The following is a 23401-nucleotide window of genomic DNA, read 5'->3' as shown; positions in this document are numbered from 1 at the left end:
ACATGACTCCCCTCAATGTGACGTAACCTCTTCTTCCTTCACATGCACATGACCAGTTACGCCCGCGTGGCCATTGGCTCGAGTACCGGCGGTGAGGCTCTCAACCATCTTGATAGCGCCCTCGGTGTCGTCCTTGTTATACAGAAACAATCCCTGCAGCGATGCCGTACTCACTGCATCGACGAGGCCTAGCTCTCTGGCCCTGGCCATAAATCTCTGCTTCGCTTCCCCACTTGCATCGAAACCGGCGTAGAACCGATCCCATAGCTGTTCGATCTGGTACTCCGTCGCCTCACCGAGTCGCACCGTCATGTCCACGCGTCCTGGCCTCACAAGCGCCTCGTCCAGCCTCTCGATATGGTTCGTCGTCAAGAAGATGATGCGCTCCTCAGCACTAGCGACACCGTCCAAGGCGTTGAGGAGCCCGGAGAATGTCACTGATGCGCTTGCATATCCGTCGGCGCCAGGAATTTTTCGGTTCATAAAGGCAACATCCACGTCCTCGAGCAGCACGACGGTGCGACGCGGGACTTTGGTCAGCAGGTGGTTCAGTCTGTCGTCGGTGAGGCCGCGCTCGCTGACATTGAGGATGGCAATGTTGAAATCGAGATGACCTGCAACTGCCTGGATAAACGAGCTCTTACCAGTACCAGGGGGGCCGTACAGCAGATAGCCTCTTCGGTAGGGTATGCCCCGGTCCAGGTACCATTTGCGTGACGAGATGAAGGCCTCCATGTCCTCTACAATTCTCTCCTTGACCCCGCGCTCGAGAACGACCGAGTCGAGCGGGCGCTTTCGCTTTGCATCGCCAAACTGCTGCCACATGGTGCCCATTGAGTTGTATATGACCGTCTTGCCCTCGTGTGACTGCTGGTATATTTGGTGCGCCTCGGCGAAGATGTCCTCGAAGACATGGCGATGCGAGTACAGGGTCGTGAGGCTGATAGTCTCAAAGGGCACGCCATCCTTTACATTGAGGCTGTTTCGTTCCCGTTGCCGGTCGACTAGGATGAAGGCGTTGTTGTAGCGCAAGAGATGCTTGCCCGGTCCGGGAACAAAGGAAAAGTGGGCGGCGTGCGAAGGCCCGTCGGGAGGGGTGTATGTTTGCACCTGCAGATGATGCATGCGCGGGTCGATGCGATTGAGGATTTTGGCGAGCACAGTGTTGTGGGCAAGTGGCCTGGCTCCGGCTTGCTGTGCGCGGTGATAGTTGGTCATCCATTGCAGGACCCAAGGATAGGCATCGTCATGGCGAGTGATTTCGAGATCGACGAGCATGCGGCGTTTGATGAATGCGGCGCCATGCTGCAATCCTTTCTGGCCCGTCCGCGCCGCAACTCCAAGCGCTGCGAGGCCGAAGCCCTATGGCATGAGTGAGCACAGGTCGAGCATGGCAGGCATGGGCGGCAGAGGTCAATTCATACGGCGGTGAAGAAGGGATTGTCGGCAGCCTGGGAAAACAGCGATGCTGAGCTGTCGCCCCGGGCAGCAGTCATCTGCTGTGCCAGCTGGTGTTGTGGCGTGTTAGGTTCCATGGGGGGAGAGAGATTGGCCTGCACACAAATTTGATAGGTCATGGACGCTAGCGTGGGACATCCAACTACACACGCACACCAGGGCGCGTGCGCATGTCACACAGCTACAGCGCCCTGGGCTGCCTGAGACAGATAAGACCCTGTATGCGCACAGCATGTCTGTACATATATACATACATACACACACATACATGTATATATGTGTTTGCATCCGCGCATCCAGATAAAATCAAAGTCTTGCGCAGTGTGGCTTGCAGCAAGGTCCAAGAGGGAGCTGCAGCTGCATGGAGAATCCGGGGTCGCGGAAGACGATCGCTCTTTCCCACATCTGCGGAGGGGTGGAGCGCTAGGGCGACGCTTGGACCGACCCCTTCCCCCCGTTACTGATAACCATGATAGCCGCCTGTGTGCCCATTCACCTGCCTTGACTCTTGCACTGACGCCTCTGCCTCTGGCTGCAAGCCTCAGTCCTTCTTCTCCTGTGCTTCATGGCCACCGTAACAATCGGAAGACCATATTTCGACGCCCTCCTGCGCAGGTATGTCCTTGCACCACTTGGCCCAGACCACCCGTCCCATATGGCCTCTGCTGACTAGACCCATAGGGCCGAATTAGTTAGTACTTGTCCCTGGGCCCAGATGCCACCTGCGCTAACGGAGACGGCCAGCATGCTCCCACTCAGCATGTCAAGTATGGCACTGATCTCTACAGCAATGTCACCATCAGCAAGGCTGAGCACGACTACATGGTGCGACCCCTGTGGCACAGCATTGCTGCCATTGTGCTTTCTAGCTCATGCACTAACAGACCGCCGATTATAGGTTCAAGCGCTACGAGAGTACCGTATGTATGCCCCACTCCAAGCCGCATGCTAGCTATAGTTGTGCCATGGCCCCCACATATCACAGAATAGCCTCTCAGTTTGCTTAGATCTTCTCAAAAGCGCTCTGTTCCGCGGGGGCCTGACGGTCGAGACACTGAATACCCTTCTCCAAGATGAGGGCACTGCCACAAACGAAGAGCCGTCGGGATACGATTACGAGTCAGAAACTACGCCCGTCCGAGCCAGAACCAGAGCATTCGCAGGCATAGAACATGACCAACATACTATCAGTCAAGACGCACACTCGGCAGCATCTCATCGTCAACGCCTTCGTGCTTCTGGAGAGACTGGGACTTTCACCTACGGTCCAGACAGCCAGCTAGATGAGGATGAAAACGACCAGACCCAGTCCCCGAGTCAGCTCATTCCGCCTCATGCCCAGCGGACCGTACTAATCACGAACCTACCGGAACGCACTACCCACAAAGACTTGGCAAGCATCGTACGAGGTGGAAGGCTCCTAGACATATTCCTCCGGAACGATCGATCAGCCACCATATCCTTTGTTGAAGGTGCAAGCGAATTCCTCGCATACGCCAAGCGTAACGATATATACCTGCACACGAAAAGGGTAAGTTGAAGTCTGTTAGTTTTTTGGGTCTTTCGAATTATATGCTGACTCCATCAGCTCGAGTTCCGCTGGAACGATAGACAATTTCACGTGCCCTCACACGTATCTACCAAGATTGCCAATGGAGCAACCCGGAACCTCGTGGTACGAAACATTGCAGGAAAGCTCACGGCAGATCAGATCAGGGATCATCTAGACCATATACACAACCTAGTTGTGGTCCACGTTTCCTTTAAGAACGGAGATGCATACATATCCACCAATTCCATCCACAACGCCCTCTTCGCCAGGACCTGTATGATCTCGCGCACTGCATACAGAGGCGCACGCATTGAATACTACCCAGACGAATGCGCTCATCCATTGCCCCAACCTACAAAAGTCTATACCCAACCTCAACGCACTTCCATCAAACCTGCACCTCTGGTCAACCAATATGCTCTTCTGGACATCGGGTCAGATGATGACTCTGAGTCTGATGAAGACTCATATGGGATCCACGGTGTGCAGGTTGGTGGCTGTCGTTTGCCCAATGGTGTAGCAGTATAGGCCACTTGACAAGCAGCTGCTCACCCGTTCCGGCTCAGTGCAGCTGGAAACTACAGTGGCCTTAATGCACGTGCTTGCCCTAGAAACAAGTCAAGCGGGACTAGCCTTCTCTATGGCCTGTCAACCTTGAAGAGGCCGGTGTCAAATTTCGACTACTTTGAGCATTTCCCAAAGAGAATTAGAGTGGCATAAGATACAGGCGGTTGCTACAAGTTTTTCATTAGTTACTAGGCAGGTTTAGTAAGCAGAGTGGTTGTATGCGTATCGCTAGGTCAATCTGGTGTGGTAATTTATATACCTACTCGAAGCGGTGGTTTGGTTCCTCTTTTTTCTCCCATATTGATACCCTTCAACTTCTGTACCTCTATCGGCGAGACTATGCTCTTAATAACAGATTGCAATAGGCTTTCCATTCTCTCAGCTCCTGCCAAGTACGGCATGGAGACTTGTTTGTTGTCATGTCAAGGATACCCACTAATGCAGCTCGTTCAGTTTTAGCGACAACTAGCTCTGCATGAGTCGCACGTCACTGCAGCCGCTGTATTATTGTGCATATCCCCGCCTTGTTGCGATGAATAACGCGAAGCTGAACTTGAACATCACATAACTTTGGCGTTGGGTCAGACCAACAGAGATCAAGAAGAAACATGGCGCCAATTGTCAAAGTAGCTGTCATTCAACTGTATCCAAAAGTATGTGCTTGGTACCCCACCTTACCCCACCCCCGCCTCCACTTCACCTTTAATTATATTCCTGCCATTATGCACAACGCACTGCATGGGCACTGTGGCTGACTTTGGTAGCCTCTGCAACCCGAGCACAACTTCACCAAGGCAGAAACACTTATCCGCTCTGCAGCCGCCCAGGGGGCGGAGCTTGCCGTCTTGCCCGAATACCACCTGACCAACTGGAAGCCCAAGGATCCAGAGTTTCTGGCTGTGGTAAAAAAGTGCTCAGACTATGTGAAGAAATACCAACAACTAGCCAAAGAGTGTGGGATATGTGAGTTGACGAGATGTTTTGATTAAGTCATTGGCTGTAGAGACTACAGATCACTAACAAAAGGGTTCCAAAAGGCATTGTCCCAGGCACGATTGTAGAGAGCCACAAGGAGAACGAAAAAGAGCAGGACAGATTGCTGAACGTGTGTTACTTTATCGACAACCAGGGTAACATTATTGGCAAATACATCAAGAAGAACCTCTGGGGCCCTGAGCGTGACCATCTCACGGGCTCGGGCCGCAACTTGCATGAGGTGTTTGATACGCCCGTGGGCAAAGTGGGATTGCTGATATGCTGGGATCTTGCCTTTCCCGAGGCATTCCGTGAGCTTATCGCCCAGGGCGCAAAGATCATCATCATCCCTACCTTCTGGACGTTGAATGATTGCAATGAGGCGGGGCTCCAGCAGAACCCTGCGGCTGAAGCGCTCTTCCTTAACTCGATACTCACGGCTCGAGCGTTTGAGAATACGTGCGCTGTTATCTTTGCGAATGCGGGAGGACCACCGGGCAAGGGGTATGCTGGGTTAAGCCAAGTGACTGTGCCATTCGTAGGCCCGCTGACGAAGCTGGGAAGCAGCGCAGAGGGCATGAGTGTTGTTGACATTGACATGCAAGTGCTAGAAGATGCGGAAGCCAATTACCAGGTTAGGGCTGATTTGGCAAAGGATGATTGGCACTATGATTACAGACATGGCAAGGAGAGGCTGTAAAAGTCTAGCTAGACTACAGTATCATTGATATATGTTTTGATTTGCTTCCAGCAGCTCTTATATACATGTTTGCCAGAAGCTGTCAAATTGAAGATAAAGAGAGCCAAAAGAAAAACGAGAAAAAAAAACACAGGGACTCGCACAAACGCCTTGATCGCCTGTACCCATGGTATATTCCACAAACTGGTAAATCCGAAATGGGCTTGTCGTCGCACGCAGGACCGACCCTGTTGGTAGCCAGGGGCGTTCGTCACAACGTGGCTTCAGCCTGGGGTGGAGCGGCTGTCTTCGCTACTGCTGCTGGAAGGGTCGCTCATTAGACCGTAGCCCACGCTGTGCGTGGTCGAGCCGGCCCGATCTGTAGTCCAGGTCTCGCCAATGACTATGACCTTCGTCTTGCCGCCTTGCAAAAAGTTTGCCTCGTCCTTGGTCAGCACGGCGGAAATCTCTTTTGAGTAGACGCTGCGGTAGAAGTCGAGAAAGTGGGCCTCGTCCTCAAAGACCATGTCGGAAATGCAGTCAAAGTCAAATTCTTCGTTGAGCACGCCCCTCAGCAGCAGCGGAGGGCGGTCAACGTTGGCAGGGCCGCCAAAGCCCTTCCGAACAATCCGGGCTAGGTAGCGACGGTTGAAGGTGATGGGCCAGCAGTGACTGAGCAATGAGTAGGCTAGTGGAATGTGTGTGTTTTCGTAGTGGTCTCTGAACTGCTCCGACGTGATGTGGCTGTTGCGCGTGACGAAGAGAATGACGGTGTACGTCATGCTGGACGGTCCGGGACAAGGGACTGTTTCTCGATGGATATGCGTTCTGGAAATTGCTTGTTTTTGGCGGAGAGGACGGGAGGCCCGAGGACAGGGGAAGGGAAGCGGGAGCTCTTGTAAGTAATTGTAGTGAGCGGCAACAGTGTGTGGACTCGGTCGGCCTGCCTGCTATGTACGTACATACATATGTAGGGAGGATGCACCCACCATGCACCGCCCACGACGGCCCTATGTGGCTTATATGGACACAGGCGCACCAGCTCAGTGGATGCGAGGCTATATCTAGGGGCGGGCTACGGACTTGAGGCCGTCTTATGCCATGGGATGGCTTTTTTTGTTTTTTTGGCGTTAGCTGTCTTGCATGCGATGCCAGAGGGAACCCAGGGGGGCGAGTCAGGCCTGCAGAAGAGCCGGCGCCGGTGCAGCTGCCTATCGATAACGCCCGCCACTAGCACCAACGCCCGCCCACAGAACAGAGGGCCAAAATTGCGCCAGACCAAGGTGGGGGGGAAAGAGGCCCTCCTCAAGACGACGACGACGACACGACCAGCCCGCCCAGCATACCACCACCACCCGCCACTCCCCCTCTCCCTCTCCCTGTCCAACCATGAGTCTGCGCGAGCGAGTCCCGCCGCAGTACCACAATGGCGAGCCCGCCCGCCGCGCCCCCAACGACGACTCGGACGTCGAGGAAGAGGCCATGGCCAACGACTACCGCGAGCAGGTCCAGTACGACGGCATGGAAGATCTCGACCGCATGCCCTCGATGACGGGCAACCACGACATCCACGCCCAGCTGCAGGCCGCCGCCACGCCCCTCGAGTTCCAGGCTACGCTCGAGACCAAGTTTGCCAGCTACGACAGCTACTGCAACCTCTTCCACTACATCCTCAACTCCGAAGGCCCCGTCGATCTCGAGGTCCCCAACTACTACTGGGCCTGGGACGTCATTGACGAGTTCATCTACCAGTTCAACAGCTTCTGCAGCTACCGCCAGCGCGTGGCCCAGAAGAGCGACAATGAGGAAGAGATTGCCTTGCTGCGCGAGAACCCAAACACGTGGGGCTGCTACAGCGTCCTCAACGTCCTCTACTCGCTCATCCAGCGCTCCCAGATCAGCGAGCAGCTGGCCGCCATGAAGCGCGGCGAGGACGCCAGCCTGTATGCTGGTGAGTACGGCAACCGCCCGCTGTACAAGATGCTGGGCTACTTCTCCATAATTGGTCTCCTCCGCGTCCACTGCCTGCTGGGTGACTTTAGCCTGGCGCTCAAGACGCTCGACGACATTGAGCTGAACAAGAAAGCCATGTTTGCCCGTGTCATGGCCGCCCACTTCACCACGTACTACTACGTAGGATTCTCGTACATGATGATGCGCCGCTACTCAGACGCCATCCGCATGTTCAGCCACATTCTCGTCTACGTCTCGCGCACAAAGAACTTCCAGAAGAACGCCCAGTACGACTCCATTACCAAGAAGAACGACCAAATGTACGCCCTCGTCGCCATCTGCGTCGCCTTCCAGCCTACCCGCCTCGACGACACTATCCACACTGCGTTGAGGGAAAAGTACGGCGAGCAGTTCAACAGGCTACAGCGCGGCGGACCCGAATCGCTTCCCCTGTTCGAGGAACTGTTCCGCACCGCCTGCCCCAAGTTCATCAGCCCCACACCCCCCGACTTTGACAACCCAGAGATTAACATTGACCCCGTCGAGCACCACCTCCGCATCTTCATGGACGAGGTCAAGAACAACATGATGTCGCCCACAGTCAAGAGCTACCTCAAGCTCTACACCACCATGGATCTTAAGAAGCTGGCTGGTTTCCTTGAGGTTGAGCCGGAGAAGCTGAGGTGCTGGCTGCTTGTCAACAAGCAGAGGAGCAGGCAAATACGGTGGGCCGAGGGCGGTCTCCTGGATGGCGATGTTATCCAGGCCAGCGACCTCGACTACGCCATGGAGGGTGTAAGTAGCGGCTTTTTAGAACCCAATGATAACAGTGCTAACAAAAAACAGGATCTAATCCACGTTTCTGAGGCCAAGGTTGGCAGGAGGCTCGTAGACTGGTACCTCCGCAACCTGGCGAGGACGTACTAGGAGGCTGGGAGAGATTTTAGACATGAAATATTCAGATTTCGAAACCTGTTCAATAGAGCATTGCGACTTGGAGTTGGAGGGTTTCACGGCGTGCACATTTCAAAAAGCAGGATTTTATTTTTGCGAGATGCGGAATACGCTCTGGCAACGGGGAGACGGAATTGGCTCCAGGTTGTAGGGTATCCCATGGCGGGAAGACGGTGCCCGCCCGCGTGTGCTGGTCGGGCCGATGGAAGGAAATGACTACGTCTAGGTAAAAGTAGGCGAGTGCCGAGGCAGATGAATACCAAACAAGCGTTTATGATTGCAATGCACGTCTGGTGGGATTGGGAGTGAAATTGCGGTGGCTTTGGTTGGAGAAACAGAAGGGTCGCAACAACATAACGTGCCGAATTATGTCTGACTGCGCGATGGCTTGCAGCCGGGGATGGGTGCTAGCGCGCTGGGTAAAGAGCATTTGCATCTGAGCAGGCATCGCTTCTACTCGACCAACCTCAGCCAAACAAGATCGACAAGCAGGCACCGCGTAAAACAAACGTGCCAGGAGCACGCACGCCGGAAAGAACATGGGCACCAAGTGAAGCTTGCCCCCGCCCATCTGGGTCGCCCCCGCCGCTCATGGCCTTTTTCCATTGCCCGATGCACCTGGCTAACAACGACCCTCTGTCATCACGATCGCCCCTGTGCACACCGACTCGAGATCGACTCCCTTTTTCAGTCGGCCACCTGCCCTTCCGGACTGCTGCTGCATTGTTATCTACCGTGCTTGTGACTACGGCGGGGTAAATCAATCAAGACACCACCTCTCTCCACTCTTCGACCAAAGCAACCGCACCACAATGGCCCTCGACTCGACCACGGTACCTGGAGCCTCGCCCACGAGCAATCCGTCGAACACACAACCAGCCTCGGGTTCGCTCTCCCGCCAAACATCCACCCCAGCTTCTCGACGAGCCTCCCAGATATCCCCCATGGGCCCTCCACCGCTCCCTCTAGCATCCCCGGGAGGCACCGTCCAGGCATCTTCGCACCCACACACCCATGCCTTTCCACCCCTCAGCCCAGGACCAACCAGCTACATGCACTCAAATGCCGCTGCCGTCGACGACGCCTCGAGCGTCCCCATGCGCCACCCACGCCCCATGACAGCCGCCGAACTGCACCTCGAACTCGAAAAAGAACAAGAAGCAGTCGTCAACCGCCTCACACGCGAACTCTCCGCCCTCCGCGCGCACTCCGCCTCCGTCGCCTCTACAACCTCTCTATCCAGCAGCGTTGCTGACTCTTCCATTGCACACGTAGACGGCCTCGTAACATCAGGCTCCATGCACCCGACGTCATCACGCCGCCACCGCAGCTCGTCGAGCGTGTCGCGCAGCGCAAACCACGCCGCTGCGCACCGCTATTCTGTTTCGTCGCAGCAGACGGGTGGCGGTACGTCGCGGTATGAGGAGGTTGCGGCGCAGAAGGCGGAGTTGGAGGAGGTGAAGAGGGAGAATGAGGGGTTGAAGGAGAGAATAAGGGAGTTGGAGAGGTTGATTAGGGAGGGGGCTGCGAGTGGGAGTGAGGAGAGGGGGAGGAGTGGGGGGCCGAAGGGTGGGGAGGGGGACAAGTGAGGTAGGGAATTGTTTTGCTTGAGGGGGGAGGGGAAAGGGGGGTTGAGATGAAGAAGTGCGATGCATTCTTCGAATCGGTTATTCAATAATGAGGTCAATGGCTTTTTATGACTTACTTTCTTTTTTTTGGAAGAGTGAAGAGCAGAGCAGATTGATTATAACATGCGTTTATTCGTATCTATGCTTCTTGGATCTTTTTTTTTCTCTCCAACATCAATGTTTACTCTTCTCAAGATGTAAAAGTATCAAGTACGACTTGGAGGATTTCTTTATCTCCCTTTTTCTGTTTTGCTATGTATCCTTTTTCTTTGCTTTTTGCTTTGCCCCCAGTAGGTGGGTGGGGGAAGCGGGAAAGGATGATCTACACATGCATGCATGCATGCATGCAGGCTTTTTGTGCATATGCAATACAAATTCCATCTCTTTCTTGCCTACTTGCCATTATCGATGATTGACATGCGTATGGTAGTGATAAGGCCGCGCGTATTCCCAGTGTCGATCTCTATCGTCATTTTCTGTACTCCCACTCCCGGATATGTGTGTGCGTGTGGGGAGTTGGTGGCAATTTTTTTTTATTTTTTTATTTTTTACACTTTTTCGTTTGTTTGGCTTGATGGGATGGGAGGGTGAAGGTGGTGTACGTCATTTATCGGGGCAAAGAATGATAACAATGAGGGTGAGTTATAAAACACTGGGAATGGGGGGTGTTTTATATCTTTCAAAGGCAGGAATATCTTGACATAAGAACAACGTCTTTGCTTTCTTGTAAATCCTTTATACTTTTGCAATTGATAGGGTTTTGTACATGGCTACGACTTGAGTAGTTTAATTTTTTTTAGACAACGTCTTGGAAAGGAAGGAAAAATCAAGAAATACGAGATCCAGTAATATACACTTCCCCACAGAAAAGACTAAGAAAAGATGTCTTGTCTGTCTAGTATCCGCTCGAATTTTGGCTCTGTTTTTCAATCGAAGAAGAAAGAAAATCCCACCTTGGCTGAAAAATCCGGTATGCCCTCTTTCTTAATACTCACCACGCCTCCATCTAACACAAATCAGCTAACACCTCGCACGTCTCTTCCCGCCCCTCCGTCTCCACCTCTACCCAAACAAGCAGTCCATCGTACAAACCACCGCTATACCAAGTGCCCAGCGCCATAGTCACAGCGACAGAAAAGGGCATGATATCCGCGTCCTTGTGTTCAGTGTCGCAACCTCCCTCTGCATCAACATCGCTTACTTCGACAAGTACACAGACGATATCAGCAGCGGCACCATCTCCATTCCATAGTTTGCCATTAGCATCGCCATCACCACTGTCGCTGTCATCATCATCGGCATTGTCTCCGTTTTGTCCATCGCCACTGTTGCCGATGTCGAAGGCGGAGGGGAATGCAAGGGAGAGTACAAGCAGCACCACGACACTAACGCGAGGCGAAGAAGCCTGCGTATCCGGACACAGTAGCCAACGGGCGAGTGTGAGATTCAAGGGGTTGGATGTTTAATGTATTCTCTTCCCTTCTCTCTTTTCGTTTCATTGAAGCGTAAGCGGTAGGCGTTAGCGTTATAGCAAAAAACCGGGGGCGTCTACATATCTCTTCTACTACATCATATCCGTATAGCAACCTCATACTCGCACATGAACCAAAAAAAATCCCCGAAATATCGCTTTTGCAATCCTCCCTCACACTCCACCCATTCTCTGCGAGATGGGAAAAAAAGGCCTGACGGCTTTTTTATGTATATACTTAAACGATTCGCCTCGTCATCTTCCTATTCTCACCCAACCTCTTCGCCTTCAATGCATCGCGTCTCCGCTTCTTCCACGCCCTGTTCAAATCACCTCGGTTCTCCCAGAACCACTTTTTGAACTCGCTTTCGGGTTTCGCTGCCTCTCCGGCTTCCCCATCCGCAGTAACACCCTCATCTTCCTCCGTCACATCAGCAAGCTTACTAGCATTCGTGCGCGTGTTGAGGGAAAGCTGGTGCTCGGCGTGAACATCGAGGTCGCTGTCATCTTCATCATCGTCTCGTTCTTGGCTGTTGCGGCGCCAGTCGAAGGAGAAGCGGCGGCCGATGGCGGCGGTGTCTGGGGTTGGGGCTGCGCTGCGGAGGCCACGCCATTCGATATCGCGTTGGGTGTATGGGGTGATGGGGGCGTCTTCGATGGGTTGGCCTGTGGCTTCTGTGGCGCCATTGTCGGCGTTGTTGTCAAAGAAGGTGAAGGATGTGTCGATCGGATTGAGTTTTTTGGTGGGAGTTGTGATGGAGTTGTCGGTGGGCTTTGAGCGCTTGAATAAGGCTTCGAGGGGGTGGACCTCTTTTTCAGCAGGTGCTACGGGTTGGCTCTTTTCTGGGGCTTTCTTGCTCTTGACGGCCGATGGTGCAGGTGATGCGGCTTCTGATTCTTCGGCTTCCGACTCTTCAGCTGACTCTTCCGAGTCCAAGTCTGAAGAATCCTCGTCTTCAGATGAGGATGAAACGACAGACGATTCTTCAGACTCGGATTCAGACGAAGTTGGTGGTGGCGTAGCCTTCTTGTTTTTCTTCTGTTCCTTTGTGACCTTGGGCGTGGAAGATGGCTTCGATGTCCCGTCGATCCATGCTTTCGCAGCTTCCGAGGGCGCATCTACCAGCTCCAGAGCTCTCCTAGCTTTCGCCTTTCCAGTCTCCGGCTCAACAACAACACCATCTTCATCCACCCATCCCAGACCATTAACGTAATCCACTGCAGGCTTCTTGGAGATTACAACATCGGGCTGCTTCAAAAAACTAGGAGTCTTGGAGTTCTTCTCAAACTCATGCACAACAACTTCCGTAGATTTAGACTTGTTCTTTTCCTTCTTCTCCTTCTTGTCTTTCTTCTTGTCCTTGAGTGCAACCTCGGTCGAGGCAACAGGCGTCAGCTTCGCCTTGAAGAGCAGCTCCGGCTCCTTCGTGTATTTGGAATGCTTGCGCTCCTTCTTTGCCTCCTTGTCGCTCTTGTCCTTCTTCTCTTTCTTGTCCTTTTTGGTCTTGGTCACTGGCTCAGTCCAACCACGCTTGACCTTTCTGTCTTCTGGCAATTCGACGCCCTCCAGGACCCCCTGTTCTTTCTTTTTCCGTTCCTTCTTCTCCTTTTTGTCCTTCTTTGCGCGTTTTGATGGTCGGTCAGCCTCGCCCTGAGCTTCCTTTGCAGCCTCTGCTTCTTCACGCGCCTTGCGCTTCTCTGGCTTGGCCATTTCTATGCGCACCTTTGAGCCCTTGAGAATCGTGCCGTTGAGCTTCTTCTTAATCTTCTGTGCTTCTACCTCGGGTAGCTCTAGGTAGCCAAAGCCTTTCTCGGGAAAGGTCTCGACGGTATGGTAGGAAATGTTTTGCGCAAGGGGCAGGACTGCAGGTGCTAGGTAGACCTTGAGCAGATCAGGGCGGAAAGGCGTGATATGTAGGCGGACAGTCTTGCTTTCGGGTTGCGCTTGGGGAGAGTTAGGCGCCTGTGCGTCTGGCATTGAGGCGCAAGTTGGCGCGCGTGCGACAGGGCGTGATTTTGGAGTCGGCAGAAGGGCGCCAGGTGCTAACAAGAAGAGAGTAGGCAGGTTCCAGACCGCCGCCTATACGCGTGGTGTTTGTGTGTCGGAGGTGGAGGGGAAAGGAAAATGCTTAGCGTGACATGGACCCGGTTGTCTGGCGCTAGCGTAGACGCGGGCGGAGGTTTGAAGCTCCACTCGACCCGAAGATGGCCGCCATCTCGACATCACGTTACTCGGCGTACGAGAGTCGGCTTAGCCTGTGTCTTGCGCCCACTCTTGCATTATCGACGATATTCTCTTGAATTACACAAAATGAGGCGCCCGCCGTATCTCCTCTTTCTCCTCCTGACCTTCCTCTCCTCCCTCTCCATCTCCCTCGCCGCCTGTAAGCCACCTTTGCTACTTGTTCAGTTATTCGAAACCAGCTAAGCCCGTCACCAGCCCCGACATCCTTTTGCAAGTGCACATGTTTCGGGAACAGCACAATTGTCGCCCTCGACGCACCATCCGTTGCTAAGAAGCCCACGAGCCATGCTGAACCCCGCGCATCCAAGAAGACGTGCAACGACTGCAACCGTCAGTTCTGCCTTGGATACAGCTTTTGCACTGGGGAAAAGGAGGAGAATGTCCTGACCACGTGTTTCCAGAGGGACTCTGCCAAGGATCAGGCCGTCGTCTTCATTTTCATTGGAGCGACACTGGGGCTGCTGGGTTGGGCTGGGCTCCGGCCATGGATTGAGGGGTGGAGAGAGGCATGTATTCGTCTGAGAACCACACTGAACTGATGCTGACTAAATACAGCGTACGGGAGACCGGCGAAGCTACATTCCCATGGCAGGACAAGGCAATCAGTAAAAGCGGAAGACCAACCGGACATTCAAACATGCGTCATTTATGCGGCATAGATACAAAACAAGATACCCCAGTAGACAAAAGACCCTAGAGACATGCACAAACTCCATATGCATACATCTAGTGTGACAGCGACATACAGCCTCAAAGTGTATAGTAGTACATGAAGGTCATCAAAACCCCCTCACATGGTATCCCCCGCACTCTTTTACTCCTTCTTGGACCCTCCCGATATCCATCCAAACCAGCCTTTGCCGGTAGCCTCGGCCTTGTTCACTGCCTTCTCAGCAGCATTGTCCAATGGTCCGCCTACTGTCTGTGTTGATGGCGCTGGGGCTGTGTATGATGTGTCGTTTGCCCTAGCCTCCTGCACTGCAGCGGTAATGCCCAGATTTGAGTTTCCCTGGGCTTCTAATCGCTTGATCTCTTCTACAGCAAGCCTTCGCTGCTCAGCAATGGATTGGTCCTCTTTCCAGTCACCATGCAGCCACCACAGCAGCTTGGAGGGTGCTTTCCGCTCTGCTTTCTTCTTCTCCATCAATTCCTGTTCCTCGGCAATACCTGCGACAAGCGCAGCCTGTGCTGGAGACGCAGTTCCAGATGCGACGGCGGAGCGGGCAGCTTCGAGGATCCTGGCCTGTGTGCGCTCTTCTTCGGCAAAGTAAATTGCGCGTTTCCGCCGGTTGTAGACAATCATGTCGCCTATTGAGAAGACAGCGAGTACACCAACGCAACCTTTATAAAATGTTAGCGATTGATTCTGGCGACTCAATTGGAGCAGTGCAATTGCCCTCTGGGAACAGACATACCAGTTGCAAATATCAATCCATAGACGGTAAATCGATGCGCCGCATCTGCTGCCATTCTGCCGTATAGATACATATAATCCCACCTCGTCACTTGTGCCATCTTTGCCCTGTTCGCCGCCTCTCGTAACCGCTTAACCTTTTGCTGTGGAGTTTCATTTTTCGGCGCTGGATCAGCGAATTGTAGCGTCGTTGCCCGCCCGCCGGGACGTGTGTGCGCCCATACTCCAGTAGCCGTGAAGCGTGTCGAGTCCTTTGGTGATTTGGACATTGTGTGGGCGGCGGTGGACGCACTCGAGTGTGGGAGTGGCGTGGGGTGGTGGGAGCGAGGATGCCGTCAAGACTTGCGGAGCGGGAGGTCGAATGATTCGACGATTTCCAAAAGTTGAGATGGACTAGGGTTGGATGCGGAGATTTCCGCCCTGTTCCCTGTCTCCACCCAACCAACCTACACCCATCGTGCAGCGCTACTACTGTGAACACGACAAGTCGGGTTGTGCCACGAGTTTTTGGTCGTTGACTGCAAAGTCCTTCAAGATAGGGTCGTCGGACAGTTCTGCAACACAGAATGAGTGGTCTGGGCTGGAGAGTGCTTCTTTCCCTTCCTTGCCCTTGAAACAAGCGCAAGCAATACGCGCCATGCGCCGTCACTCACACATTGAACCCGCACCACACCCCACACTTTGAGACACTGTAGATTCAACCTAGATTCGCTCATTAAGATACTCAACTTTGTACCGCGAATATGGCGCAGGACGGGCAACAAAATCCAGATCTTGCCGCCATCTTGGCCACGCTCGCAAGCCTCCCTAAACCAGAGGCTCAGCCGTACCAGGACCAACAAGCGTATGAACAGAATCATAGTTATCAAGGGTATCAGGATCCTCAGCAGCACTATCAGCCCGAGCCGAGCCATCAATATCAACCACCACCTGACCCCCGTCTTGCTGGTCGTCCAGCACCCCAGCACCGACAACCACCTCCCAAGCCTCAAGACCGGGTTTCTTCCCCGCTCATCGATCCCTCAACTATTACAGAATGGAAGCAAGGCCTCCGATGCGTGAGCAAGATCGCCGCGCAAAACCCCGATTTTGCTCCCGCCGTTCGCAAGGTGCGGCACACATACTACCTTACATCTATACTCAACGCTTACTATATGTACTAGTTGATGAAAGACCAAGAAGCAAACGTCAAATCCTGGGAAGCCGGCCGCAAGAAACTCATTGAAGAGCAAAAGTTTCAGCGCGAAAACGAACGCACGCATCGAGCGGCTTTGTACGCATTTTCTCTGTTTATTCCTTGTTGACACTCCGACTAACATCTATATAGATCACTACCTGGCCTACTAGAAGGGACAGCACTCCTTCGCGTATATCCCCCCATTTCCCCTACTCACTCCTAAAGCGCCAAACTAACATCCCCCTTAGACCCCCGAGCGCGAAAAAGAAGAACTAGACCAATACGACGCAAAAGTGTACCGCGCCTGCAAAGCAATGGTTGACTCGCAGTCTTCATCGCTTAAAGTCCTTGGCGTCCCTTTTTTCGGTGTCAAGCCGTATCTTGTGCTAGGAGCGAGTTATGATCCCATGGAAGTTGTGGATTCGCAAACGGTGGCTGTGGGAGGAGGGGGCAAGATTACGAAGGAGAAGCTTTTGGAATTGCAGAGGAAGATGCTGAATCATCTTATGGAGTTATATGGGGATTGAGTAAGTGAGAGGGGGGTTTGGGTTAGATTGGGGGTGGGAGAGGGTGGTGGGGGGTATATTCTGCGGGTACAAGGATTTGATAGATGGGAGTAAACGGATTAACATGGGTTTTCTAGGTCGTCGAGTGGTTTTGTTACTGATCACTTTATTACACATTCACTTATCTATACTCTTATCGATAACCTGACTTAATATCTATCTCCCTACCCTAACTCCCTCGCCCTCACCGTACTATCAGGCTGCGTCCCCATCAACTCAACCGGCTCTACATGTCCCCCTTGCATCTCCACAGCCTCATGCCTATTCTCTGTCTGCTTACCACTCTTTTTCCCGCCAATCAAGCCTTGCATGCTATACCCTGAGTCGTTGTTAGAACCAGCCTTACCAGCCTTACCTTGTTTCCGGCGTATAAGCAGCACTCCGAGAATCGTGATGCAGATTACGACTACGGCAGCGACGACACCGCCGACGATGGCACCGACGTTTGAGGAGGAGGAAGATGAAGAGGAGTTAGAGGCTGATGGGGTTGGAGATTCTGCAGGAGAACCTGATGAAGTGCTCAGGCTAGTAAGAGATGAGGAAGACTGCGATGTCGTCGTGGACGCATCCACGCTGTTTGCAGCTGCACGGAGCGTTTCTGTTCCCCCTTTGGTGCCACACGCAATGTATTCGTAATCCTGATCGGGCCCGTCGTTGAGCAGGAGGGCTGTAGAGCAGAATTGGCTAGGTGGACTGTATATGCGGTTCTTTTGTTTAGCAAAATTCTAACTTATGAGGTCGTATAGGGACAAGTGTATGTGTGTGTATGTGTATAAGGGGGTGCTGACCATGAAGTACTGCCTCCTATTTCATTGGATGCCCTGCCACAGCCTGTTGTACAGGAGTTGCTGTCGAGACAGAAGCCTACTAGACTGCAGTCACTGAGTGCCGTTACGGTTGTTGAGCAGAAGCCCCATAGCCCGCGTGCAGTGTCGAATTGACAGTCGTAGCCTGGATTTGCTATTCGGGGGTTTTCGGGGTTCCCGTCTACGTAGCCGCAGGTAGAAACTTGTCCGGCAGCTTGTCGTTTGCTGGGTGCTGGTGTGGGTGGGGGGAGTGGGGGAGAAGTGATTTTGTTGTGTATCATTGCAGCGCTGGGAGATATGAGATTCAAAACACACAAGAGGACTAAGAATGAAACTAAGATTTTGAACACAGCTGCTTGAGTGAGTTACAGCGCGGCGGAAATGGAGATTAGAAGGGGGAAGACTAGCTACCCAAGTGCATGGATGTCGGTGATACATGCATGGCAATCAAGGACCATGGCTGCGTGATCTTAGCCGTGCCGGCATCTGTATAGACTTCAGCCTTGACGTCGCCACCACAGCCTTGCTACAGCTGCCTAAATGGTAATGTGGCAATACACAACATGTTTGGTTATTCGTGGGTGTGCAGCCATTCTGATGCCAGGCCTTGCTAAGTTAAACTATCGCAAAAAGACAAGGGGAAAATATCTCTACTAAGGAAAAATCTTGGTATGCACATGCCGGATAAATCAGGATGGGGATTACATCTCAGCTCTGAAAAGACTGCTGACGGATATGGCTGCTGTGTAACAATTGTTACGCAGCGCGTGTCATGGATTGTATCTTGGTGTACATAAGCATGATGCGGCAGGGCGGATGGTGATTGGTCGGAAATACGTGATGGCTGATTCGATCTCACTAAGCGCCCATTCCTTCACAGAGGGCGCAGCCGCCTACCCCCACTAGTCCCGTTCCTGGGGCGCGTGGGATGCGGCTCGGTCGCTCTCACTCTTGTTGGCCTTGTTTGTTTCTTTATCAGCAGTCAATGTGCCCAACTTTACCAAAATGTCATCCTCCTCACCACATCAACTCCTGAACTACACTCCTTTTTCCTTTTGGTGGATCGATCGTCATGGCGACGCAGCGGAGCATGCGGTCGCTTCTGCAGGCCATCGCATTGCTAGTCCTGGTCTTTGTTCTGATCACGGGAGCGGGGATTTTCCAGTATGGTGACAGTCTTCCGAGGACCAAATTCAGCCTTTCCGGAAATTCAAATTCAAGCCCACCAGGTAGGAGACATTCTGTTTCAGCGTATGTCTATACTGACGTTTACAGCGAAACCTGAAGAGGCCTTTAAAGATCAACCGGCACAGCCGCCGGACTTGACACCTTCCCTACCACCCTCAACAAAAGGCAATGCCACTCTACGAGCGCAAGCGCCACCATATGTCCGCGCAATCATGGATCCGGCGGACGTGACATTCCCACGTCTGGAGTGCCCACAGCCAAACCTCGAGCGCTATAATTACCTAGGGCGCGCGTCGGAACCCACAATCCATGCGCAACTCCCAAGATACTTCTTTGCACTCGACTTACATCAATGCGTTGATCTCCTTCCACGACTCATTGGTTCAATTTTGGAAACCATGCTTTTCCTTGGTCCACCAAATTGTGTACTGTCCATAATCGAGGGAAGATCGGATGATGGCACCTTTGAAGTGCTTGATGAGCTACGTTCCAATATGGAACTTCTAGGAATCAAATACCATCTTCAGTCAAGTGATGTCAACCCAATGGCCGAGGGAACAGATCGCATTGAAGCGCTTGCAGGGCTCCGAAACCTCGCGCTCAAAGATCTCATTGAGTGCCCGGAGCATTATGACAAGGATACCACTGTCATATTTTCCAATGACATTGCGCCTTGTATGGAGGACTTTTTAGAGTTAATTCATCAGCGCAAGTTCCAAGGAGCCGATCAGACTTGTGCCATGGATTGGACATATGCTGGTGACAACCCAACTTTCTACGATGTCTGGATTGCTCGGGGCATGACAGGCGACTTGTTCTTCAGAATTCCCCCCGAAGATGGCAGCTGGGACTTTGCGTGGGATCTCTTCTGGAACGACGAAAAGTCAAAGTCGCGACTTGCCGCCTCGAAACCTTTCCAGGTGTTCTCATGTTGGAACGGCATGACAGCGTTCACCGCAAAGCCAATTATGGAGAAGAAGATCAAGTTTCGGGGGCACATTGAGGGAGAGTGTTTTCAGGGAGAGCCGAAGCTATTTGCCAAGGATATGTGGTTTCACGGCCATGGCAAGATTGCTGTAGTACCGAGTATTAATGTAGAGTACAGTGATAAAGCAGCGAAGAAGATCAAGGCACTCAAGGGCTACACTTACAGTCATGTTGAGAATGAAGGCGATGATATCGAGATTAACTGGGAGACTTCACCGCCGGAACAGGTGAAGTGCATGCCTGAACATACTCGCCAGTCATTCAGGCCCTGGGATGAGGGATTGCGATCGAATGGCTCGATGGGCAGGACATAATATGCAATATCTGTAAAACATGATAATTAATGATTCCTTTTTCAACGAAGAAAAGCGCGTATACCAGCGCTTGAGCAAAGTGTTGGGAATTGGAAGTCATCACTCCAACTAACTTGAACGTCCCATCAGCCTACATTTCATCATGCACACGCATATGTGGGAAGCCTGCTATCCGAGGCATGCATGTTCTAGAACTTCCTTTGATCCAGTCCTATAAGCGTCCTCGATCCTCCAATTTCCCTAAACCAGCATTCCGCTTGTATTCCTACGAGTCGACTCCGCATTAGAGATCCTTTGGGCCAGACACAACTGATTAGATGAGCAACCCAAAATACCATTGTCGCTCGTGCTCAAAATCCCATAGGTAGTAAAAGTAGCTAGACAGGCGGACCGATTGGCAAACCTAGAGTCTCCATGTGATGGGAAAGTCAGGCAAGTGGAATGATGGCACTGAACACAAATCGTTGCACTCTTTGTTACGTATCCGCGCCAGTAGGCTTTTCTGCAGCTTTATCAATTGAGTTTGACAACACACTCTAGAGTCCCTCACCTGCATAATGCAACTCCAATCCTTCAAGAAATTAAGCACCTAACCCATTCTCGGGAATGACCACTTTATCCCCCCGGAAATACCCAAACCGGCATCCCGGAAAGCTGACTCGGACACCCAAACTATAACTCTCGGGGGAAACGGGTGCTATGCGGGGTAGTTTCAATGATTCCCCAGTACCCCGCAAACTAGTATACATGCCGGATTACAGCTATGGACACATGGTGCAATTGCGTGTGGCGTAGCCTTCTTCCCGGGAAGCGACTCAACTGTTGAGATTCATGCAAGTGAGTTGATGACGTTTGTCTGCCGATAGGTATCTTTCGGGCAACCGGCTGGAGGGGATACTAGGTGGGATCGACGGGGTTTCGACATGTGTGCATGAGGGAAAGCGGGTAAGGCCTGGTTGTCGGGCAAGAGATGGGGGCGTGGAATGCTAGGCGGAGTATCGGTCTTCTGGGATTCATGCAGGAGGGGTATATTGTGCGTTTGCTCGCGTATATATATGTGGGTGTTTCGCTGGGGCCTGGGTTGTTAATTCGCCTCCTCCCATCCCCGCATCGATTGAGCTTTGATCACCAAGAGTTGGGCTATCGTCTTTCGATTTAGGATTTTTTTACAATCATGGTGCACTTTCGTACAGATATCGGGGCGACGAATGAGATGGCGGATCCGAATAATGAGAACTATGCCAAGGAGCTCGAGACTGATGTGTTGATTGTAGGCGCTGGCTTTGGTGGCATTTACTTGATGCATAAGCTTCGTCAGCAAGGGTTCAAGTGCAAGATTATGGAGGCTGGGTCGAATATTGGGGGTATCTGGCATTGGAACTGTTATCCTGGTGCTCGCGTCGACTCTCAGATCCCTATTTATGAGTACAGCATGCCGGAGGTTTGGAAGGTAGGTGTGGATTTTAATACTCTTTATTTGCGTGTAAGCTGACAGATACCAGGACTGGACTTGGTCATGCCGGTACCCCGGCACAGAAGAACTTCAAAAGTACTTTGATCATGTCGAGAGGAAACTGGGTATAAAGAAAGACTGTGCTTTCAATACAAGAGTTGTTGGGGCACAGTATGACAAACCGTCTTCAAGATGGATAGTGAAGACCGAGGATGGCCGAACAGCGCGCTGCAAGTATCTCCTGCTAGCTCTAGGGTTCGCAGCGAAGCGACACTTTCCAGACTGGCCAGGTATGGATAAGTTCAAAGGCGAAATCCACCATTCGAGTTTTTGGCCTGCGTCTGGAGTAGATGTCAAGGGTAAGCGTGTTGCGGTGATTGGAACCGGGTCGACGGGTGTTCAGATTGCCCAAGAGACTTCCAAAGAAGCTGCCAGTATAACGCAATTTGTCAGGACACCAAATCTCTGTCTGCCCATGCGACAAAAACCTCTAACGAAAGAGGAGCAAGAGAAGAGGAAGCAGAACGAGTATGAGGAGGTCTTTAAGAAGAGATTGACGACTTTTGCCGGATTCCATTACGACTTTGTTCAGAAAAATACCTTTGAAGACTCACCAGAGGAGCGCGAAGCATTCTACGAGAAGATATGGGAGAATGGTGGTTTCGAGTTCTGGCTGGTAAGTGATTCACATACGACATATCTCGATTTGAAACTCACCGGATTTCCTAGGCAAACTACAAAGACCTCTTATATGACAACAAAGCCAACCGCGAAGCCTACAAGTTCTGGGCAAAGAAGACTCGCGCACGGATATCAGACCCCGAGAAACGTGAGATTCTCGCACCGCTGGAGCCACCACACGCCTTTGGCACCAAGCGACCAAGTCTAGAACAAGACTACTACGAGATGCTCGACAAACCTGAGAACAAAGTTATTGACGTGAAGAAAACGCCCATAAAGGAGATCAATGAAAAGGGTATCGTGCTCGCCGATGGTACGCTTCACGAATTCGACGTGATCGCACTCGCTACCGGCTTCGACTCTGTAACAGGAGGCATCAAGAGCATGGGTTTGAAAGACGTCGACGGTGTCGAACTGTCAGAGAAATGGAAGAATGGGACGTACTCGTATCTGGGTATGACGATAAGTGGCTTCCCGTAAGTAAACCCCCTTCTCGAGACACTCGCCCTCCAACTAACGATTGTAAAGCAACACATTCTTCCTCTACGGCGCACAAGGTCCCACAGCCTTCTCCAACGGTCCAACATGCGTGGAAGTTCAGGGTGACTGGATCGTCGACGCCATAGTCAAGCTCCGCAATGAAGGTATCACGTACTGCGAGCCCACGCATGAAGCTGAGCAGCAATGGCGGGAGAAGATCATGGAGCTGAGCGATAAGACATTGTTCCCGCAGACGAAGTCGTGGTATATGGGAGATAATGTGCCGGGCAAGGTTCGGGAGCAGTTGAGTTTTGCGGGCGGGTTTCCTTTGTATAGAGAGTTGACGAGGAAAGCGCTTGATAATGGGTTTGAGGGGTTTGTTACTGTTTAAAATTTTCTGGTTAGAGTAGATGGAGTGTAATTATTTTCACGTGATAATGGTTTCGCCTCAGTATCTTTGGCATGAAGCACCTCTTTTTAGTGTGATGTGGATGTAAAAGGTTGAAGGTGAACGGTGCTGAGGAGGACTAGAATAGCACATTCATGTTCTGGAATCTGTTTGAATTGATAGGGATAGATTTCTAAAGGTAGGGAGACCTTATATAGGCTAGGATGTGCCATTAGTTGCCAAAAGTGGACATTCTGCGATAGGACTTTACCGGGGTCAACGAGAATATGAACATGGATTCCGATGCAACTAGTATCATCTCACAATTGCAGCAGTCATTTGTCTTCTCATTTTCAGTAACTAGGGACATGTGCAAAAAGTTGTTATCAAGCATATCTTGAAATTTCGTCCGGATGCTACCTAGTACGCCTCGGTAATAGTACCAGGGTCGGTGTCGCGTGGGAT

The 23401-nt window shown here is 52.1% G+C and overlaps 15 protein-coding genes across 15 annotated transcripts; 9 read left to right on the top strand and 6 right to left on the bottom strand.

The window, feature by feature from the left end:
• Positions 1–12: 12 nt before the first annotated feature.
• On the bottom strand, positions 13–1535 carry COCSADRAFT_163326 (uncharacterized protein; the record flags this gene model as incomplete). The annotated part of the gene is made up of 2 exons (XM_007705086.1): positions 13–1362; positions 1425–1535. 2 exons carry the CDS (start codon positions 1533–1535, stop codon positions 13–15), a joined length of 1461 nt encoding a protein of 486 aa, XP_007703276.1.
• A 418-nt stretch (positions 1536–1953) lies between these two features.
• COCSADRAFT_124108 (uncharacterized protein) lies at positions 1954–4038 on the top strand. The gene is made up of 6 exons (XM_007705085.1): positions 1954–2073; positions 2140–2149; positions 2203–2283; positions 2357–2378; positions 2466–2989; positions 3047–4038. Exons 1-6 carry the CDS (start codon positions 2024–2026, stop codon positions 3536–3538), a joined length of 1179 nt encoding a protein of 392 aa, XP_007703275.1. The 5' UTR covers positions 1954–2023; the 3' UTR covers positions 3539–4038.
• A 147-nt stretch (positions 4039–4185) lies between these two features.
• On the top strand, positions 4186–5252 carry COCSADRAFT_98004 (uncharacterized protein; the record flags this gene model as incomplete). Its single annotated transcript, XM_007705084.1, has 3 exons — positions 4186–4230; positions 4342–4540; positions 4615–5252. 3 exons carry the CDS (start codon positions 4186–4188, stop codon positions 5250–5252), a joined length of 882 nt encoding a protein of 293 aa, XP_007703274.1.
• An 81-nt stretch (positions 5253–5333) lies between these two features.
• On the bottom strand, positions 5334–6350 carry COCSADRAFT_237132 (uncharacterized protein). Its single transcript, XM_007705083.1, has 2 exons — positions 6194–6350; positions 5334–6126 (listed from the first exon to the last, which is right to left on the bottom strand). Exon 2 carries the CDS (start codon positions 6011–6013, stop codon positions 5516–5518), a length of 498 nt encoding a protein of 165 aa, XP_007703273.1. The 5' UTR covers positions 6014–6126; positions 6194–6350; the 3' UTR covers positions 5334–5515.
• Positions 6351–6620: 270 nt separating this feature from the next.
• Positions 6621–8111, top strand: COCSADRAFT_174231 (uncharacterized protein; the record flags this gene model as incomplete). The annotated part of the gene is made up of 2 exons (XM_007705082.1): positions 6621–7979; positions 8031–8111. 2 exons carry the CDS (start codon positions 6621–6623, stop codon positions 8109–8111), a joined length of 1440 nt encoding a protein of 479 aa, XP_007703272.1.
• A 149-nt stretch (positions 8112–8260) lies between these two features.
• On the bottom strand, positions 8261–8830 carry COCSADRAFT_237071 (uncharacterized protein). The gene has a single exon (XM_007705081.1). It carries the CDS (start codon positions 8707–8709, stop codon positions 8410–8412), a length of 300 nt encoding a protein of 99 aa, XP_007703271.1. The 5' UTR covers positions 8710–8830; the 3' UTR covers positions 8261–8409.
• On the top strand, positions 8831–9926 carry COCSADRAFT_237072 (uncharacterized protein). The gene is made up of 2 exons (XM_007705080.1): positions 8831–9636; positions 9716–9926. The coding sequence occupies exons 1-2, from the start codon at positions 8951–8953 to the stop codon at positions 9747–9749; spliced, it is 720 nt and encodes a 239-aa protein (XP_007703270.1). The 5' UTR covers positions 8831–8950; the 3' UTR covers positions 9750–9926.
• Positions 9927–10503: 577 nt separating this feature from the next.
• COCSADRAFT_237074 (uncharacterized protein) lies at positions 10504–11354 on the top strand. Its single transcript, XM_007705079.1, has 2 exons — positions 10504–10736; positions 10787–11354. The coding sequence occupies exons 1-2, from the start codon at positions 10649–10651 to the stop codon at positions 11230–11232; spliced, it is 534 nt and encodes a 177-aa protein (XP_007703269.1). The 5' UTR covers positions 10504–10648; the 3' UTR covers positions 11233–11354.
• COCSADRAFT_237091 (uncharacterized protein) lies at positions 11354–13337 on the bottom strand. Its single transcript, XM_007705078.1, has one exon. It carries the CDS (start codon positions 13213–13215, stop codon positions 11476–11478), a length of 1740 nt encoding a protein of 579 aa, XP_007703268.1. The 5' UTR covers positions 13216–13337; the 3' UTR covers positions 11354–11475.
• Positions 13338–13548: 211 nt separating this feature from the next.
• Positions 13549–14021, top strand: COCSADRAFT_97867 (uncharacterized protein; the record flags this gene model as incomplete). Its single annotated transcript, XM_007705077.1, has 2 exons — positions 13549–13621; positions 13678–14021. The coding sequence occupies 2 exons, from the start codon at positions 13549–13551 to the stop codon at positions 14019–14021; spliced, it is 417 nt and encodes a 138-aa protein (XP_007703267.1).
• A 275-nt stretch (positions 14022–14296) lies between these two features.
• On the bottom strand, positions 14297–15165 carry COCSADRAFT_97470 (uncharacterized protein; the record flags this gene model as incomplete). The annotated part of the gene is made up of 2 exons (XM_007705076.1): positions 14297–14823; positions 14898–15165. 2 exons carry the CDS (start codon positions 15163–15165, stop codon positions 14297–14299), a joined length of 795 nt encoding a protein of 264 aa, XP_007703266.1.
• Positions 15166–15360: 195 nt separating this feature from the next.
• COCSADRAFT_39610 (uncharacterized protein) lies at positions 15361–16617 on the top strand. Its single transcript, XM_007704880.1, has 4 exons — positions 15361–16005; positions 16060–16169; positions 16224–16263; positions 16322–16617. Exons 1-4 carry the CDS (start codon positions 15640–15642, stop codon positions 16598–16600), a joined length of 795 nt encoding a protein of 264 aa, XP_007703070.1. The 5' UTR covers positions 15361–15639; the 3' UTR covers positions 16601–16617.
• A 115-nt stretch (positions 16618–16732) lies between these two features.
• COCSADRAFT_192727 (uncharacterized protein) lies at positions 16733–17790 on the bottom strand. The gene is made up of 2 exons (XM_007705075.1): positions 17428–17790; positions 16733–17332 (listed from the first exon to the last, which is right to left on the bottom strand). Exons 1-2 carry the CDS (start codon positions 17724–17726, stop codon positions 16804–16806), a joined length of 828 nt encoding a protein of 275 aa, XP_007703265.1. The 5' UTR covers positions 17727–17790; the 3' UTR covers positions 16733–16803.
• Positions 17791–18374: 584 nt separating this feature from the next.
• Positions 18375–19956, top strand: COCSADRAFT_149174 (glycosyltransferase family 69 protein). The gene is made up of 2 exons (XM_007705074.1): positions 18375–18674; positions 18721–19956. Exons 1-2 carry the CDS (start codon positions 18518–18520, stop codon positions 19932–19934), a joined length of 1371 nt encoding a protein of 456 aa, XP_007703264.1. The 5' UTR covers positions 18375–18517; the 3' UTR covers positions 19935–19956.
• A 723-nt stretch (positions 19957–20679) lies between these two features.
• On the top strand, positions 20680–23000 carry COCSADRAFT_149170 (uncharacterized protein). Its single transcript, XM_007705073.1, has 4 exons — positions 20680–21384; positions 21437–22063; positions 22117–22544; positions 22597–23000. The coding sequence occupies exons 1-4, from the start codon at positions 21109–21111 to the stop codon at positions 22937–22939; spliced, it is 1674 nt and encodes a 557-aa protein (XP_007703263.1). The 5' UTR covers positions 20680–21108; the 3' UTR covers positions 22940–23000.
• The last annotated feature ends 401 nt before the right edge of the window (positions 23001–23401 follow it).

Source organism: Bipolaris sorokiniana (assembly GCF_000338995.1).
Source record: "Bipolaris sorokiniana ND90Pr unplaced genomic scaffold COCSAscaffold_13, whole genome shotgun sequence".
NCBI classification, from domain to species: Eukaryota; Fungi; Ascomycota; class Dothideomycetes; order Pleosporales; family Pleosporaceae; genus Bipolaris; species Bipolaris sorokiniana.
Note: the sequence above shows the minus strand (reverse complement) of the source record. Positions and strands in the feature narration are given on the sequence as shown.

Coding starts and splice junctions, on each gene's coding strand:
- COCSADRAFT_124108 (XM_007705085.1), top strand. CDS start 2,024: ATGGCCACCGTAACAATCGGAAGACCATATTTCGACGCCCTCCTGCGC. Junction 2,284..2,356: donor AGGCTGAGCACGACTACATG/GTGCGACCCCTG, acceptor CGCCGATTATAG/GTTCAAGCGCTACGAGAGTA. Junction 2,990..3,046: donor TATACCTGCACACGAAAAGG/GTAAGTTGAAGT, acceptor TGACTCCATCAG/CTCGAGTTCCGCTGGAACGA.
- COCSADRAFT_237132 (XM_007705083.1), bottom strand. CDS start 6,013: ATGACGTACACCGTCATTCTCTTCGTCACGCGCAACAGCCACATCACG.
- COCSADRAFT_237071 (XM_007705081.1), bottom strand. CDS start 8,709: ATGGGCGGGGGCAAGCTTCACTTGGTGCCCATGTTCTTTCCGGCGTGC.
- COCSADRAFT_237072 (XM_007705080.1), top strand. CDS start 8,951: ATGGCCCTCGACTCGACCACGGTACCTGGAGCCTCGCCCACGAGCAAT. Junction 9,637..9,715: donor TTGAAGGAGAGAATAAGGGA/GTTGGAGAGGTT, acceptor AAGGGTGGGGAG/GGGGACAAGTGAGGTAGGGA.
- COCSADRAFT_237074 (XM_007705079.1), top strand. CDS start 10,649: ATGTCTTGTCTGTCTAGTATCCGCTCGAATTTTGGCTCTGTTTTTCAA. Junction 10,737..10,786: donor CACCTTGGCTGAAAAATCCG/GTATGCCCTCTT, acceptor AACACAAATCAG/CTAACACCTCGCACGTCTCT.
- COCSADRAFT_237091 (XM_007705078.1), bottom strand. CDS start 13,215: ATGCCAGACGCACAGGCGCCTAACTCTCCCCAAGCGCAACCCGAAAGC.
- COCSADRAFT_39610 (XM_007704880.1), top strand. CDS start 15,640: ATGGCGCAGGACGGGCAACAAAATCCAGATCTTGCCGCCATCTTGGCC. Junction 16,006..16,059: donor TTGCTCCCGCCGTTCGCAAG/GTGCGGCACACA, acceptor TATATGTACTAG/TTGATGAAAGACCAAGAAGC. Junction 16,170..16,223: donor CGCACGCATCGAGCGGCTTT/GTACGCATTTTC, acceptor ACATCTATATAG/ATCACTACCTGGCCTACTAG.
- COCSADRAFT_192727 (XM_007705075.1), bottom strand. CDS start 17,726: ATGATACACAACAAAATCACTTCTCCCCCACTCCCCCCACCCACACCA. Junction 17,333..17,427: donor ATAGGAGGCAGTACTTCATG/GTCAGCACCCCC, acceptor CCGCATATACAG/TCCACCTAGCCAATTCTGCT.
- COCSADRAFT_149174 (XM_007705074.1), top strand. CDS start 18,518: ATGGCGACGCAGCGGAGCATGCGGTCGCTTCTGCAGGCCATCGCATTG. Junction 18,675..18,720: donor TTCAAATTCAAGCCCACCAG/GTAGGAGACATT, acceptor TGACGTTTACAG/CGAAACCTGAAGAGGCCTTT.
- COCSADRAFT_149170 (XM_007705073.1), top strand. CDS start 21,109: ATGGTGCACTTTCGTACAGATATCGGGGCGACGAATGAGATGGCGGAT. Junction 21,385..21,436: donor GCATGCCGGAGGTTTGGAAG/GTAGGTGTGGAT, acceptor GACAGATACCAG/GACTGGACTTGGTCATGCCG. Junction 22,064..22,116: donor GTGGTTTCGAGTTCTGGCTG/GTAAGTGATTCA, acceptor CGGATTTCCTAG/GCAAACTACAAAGACCTCTT.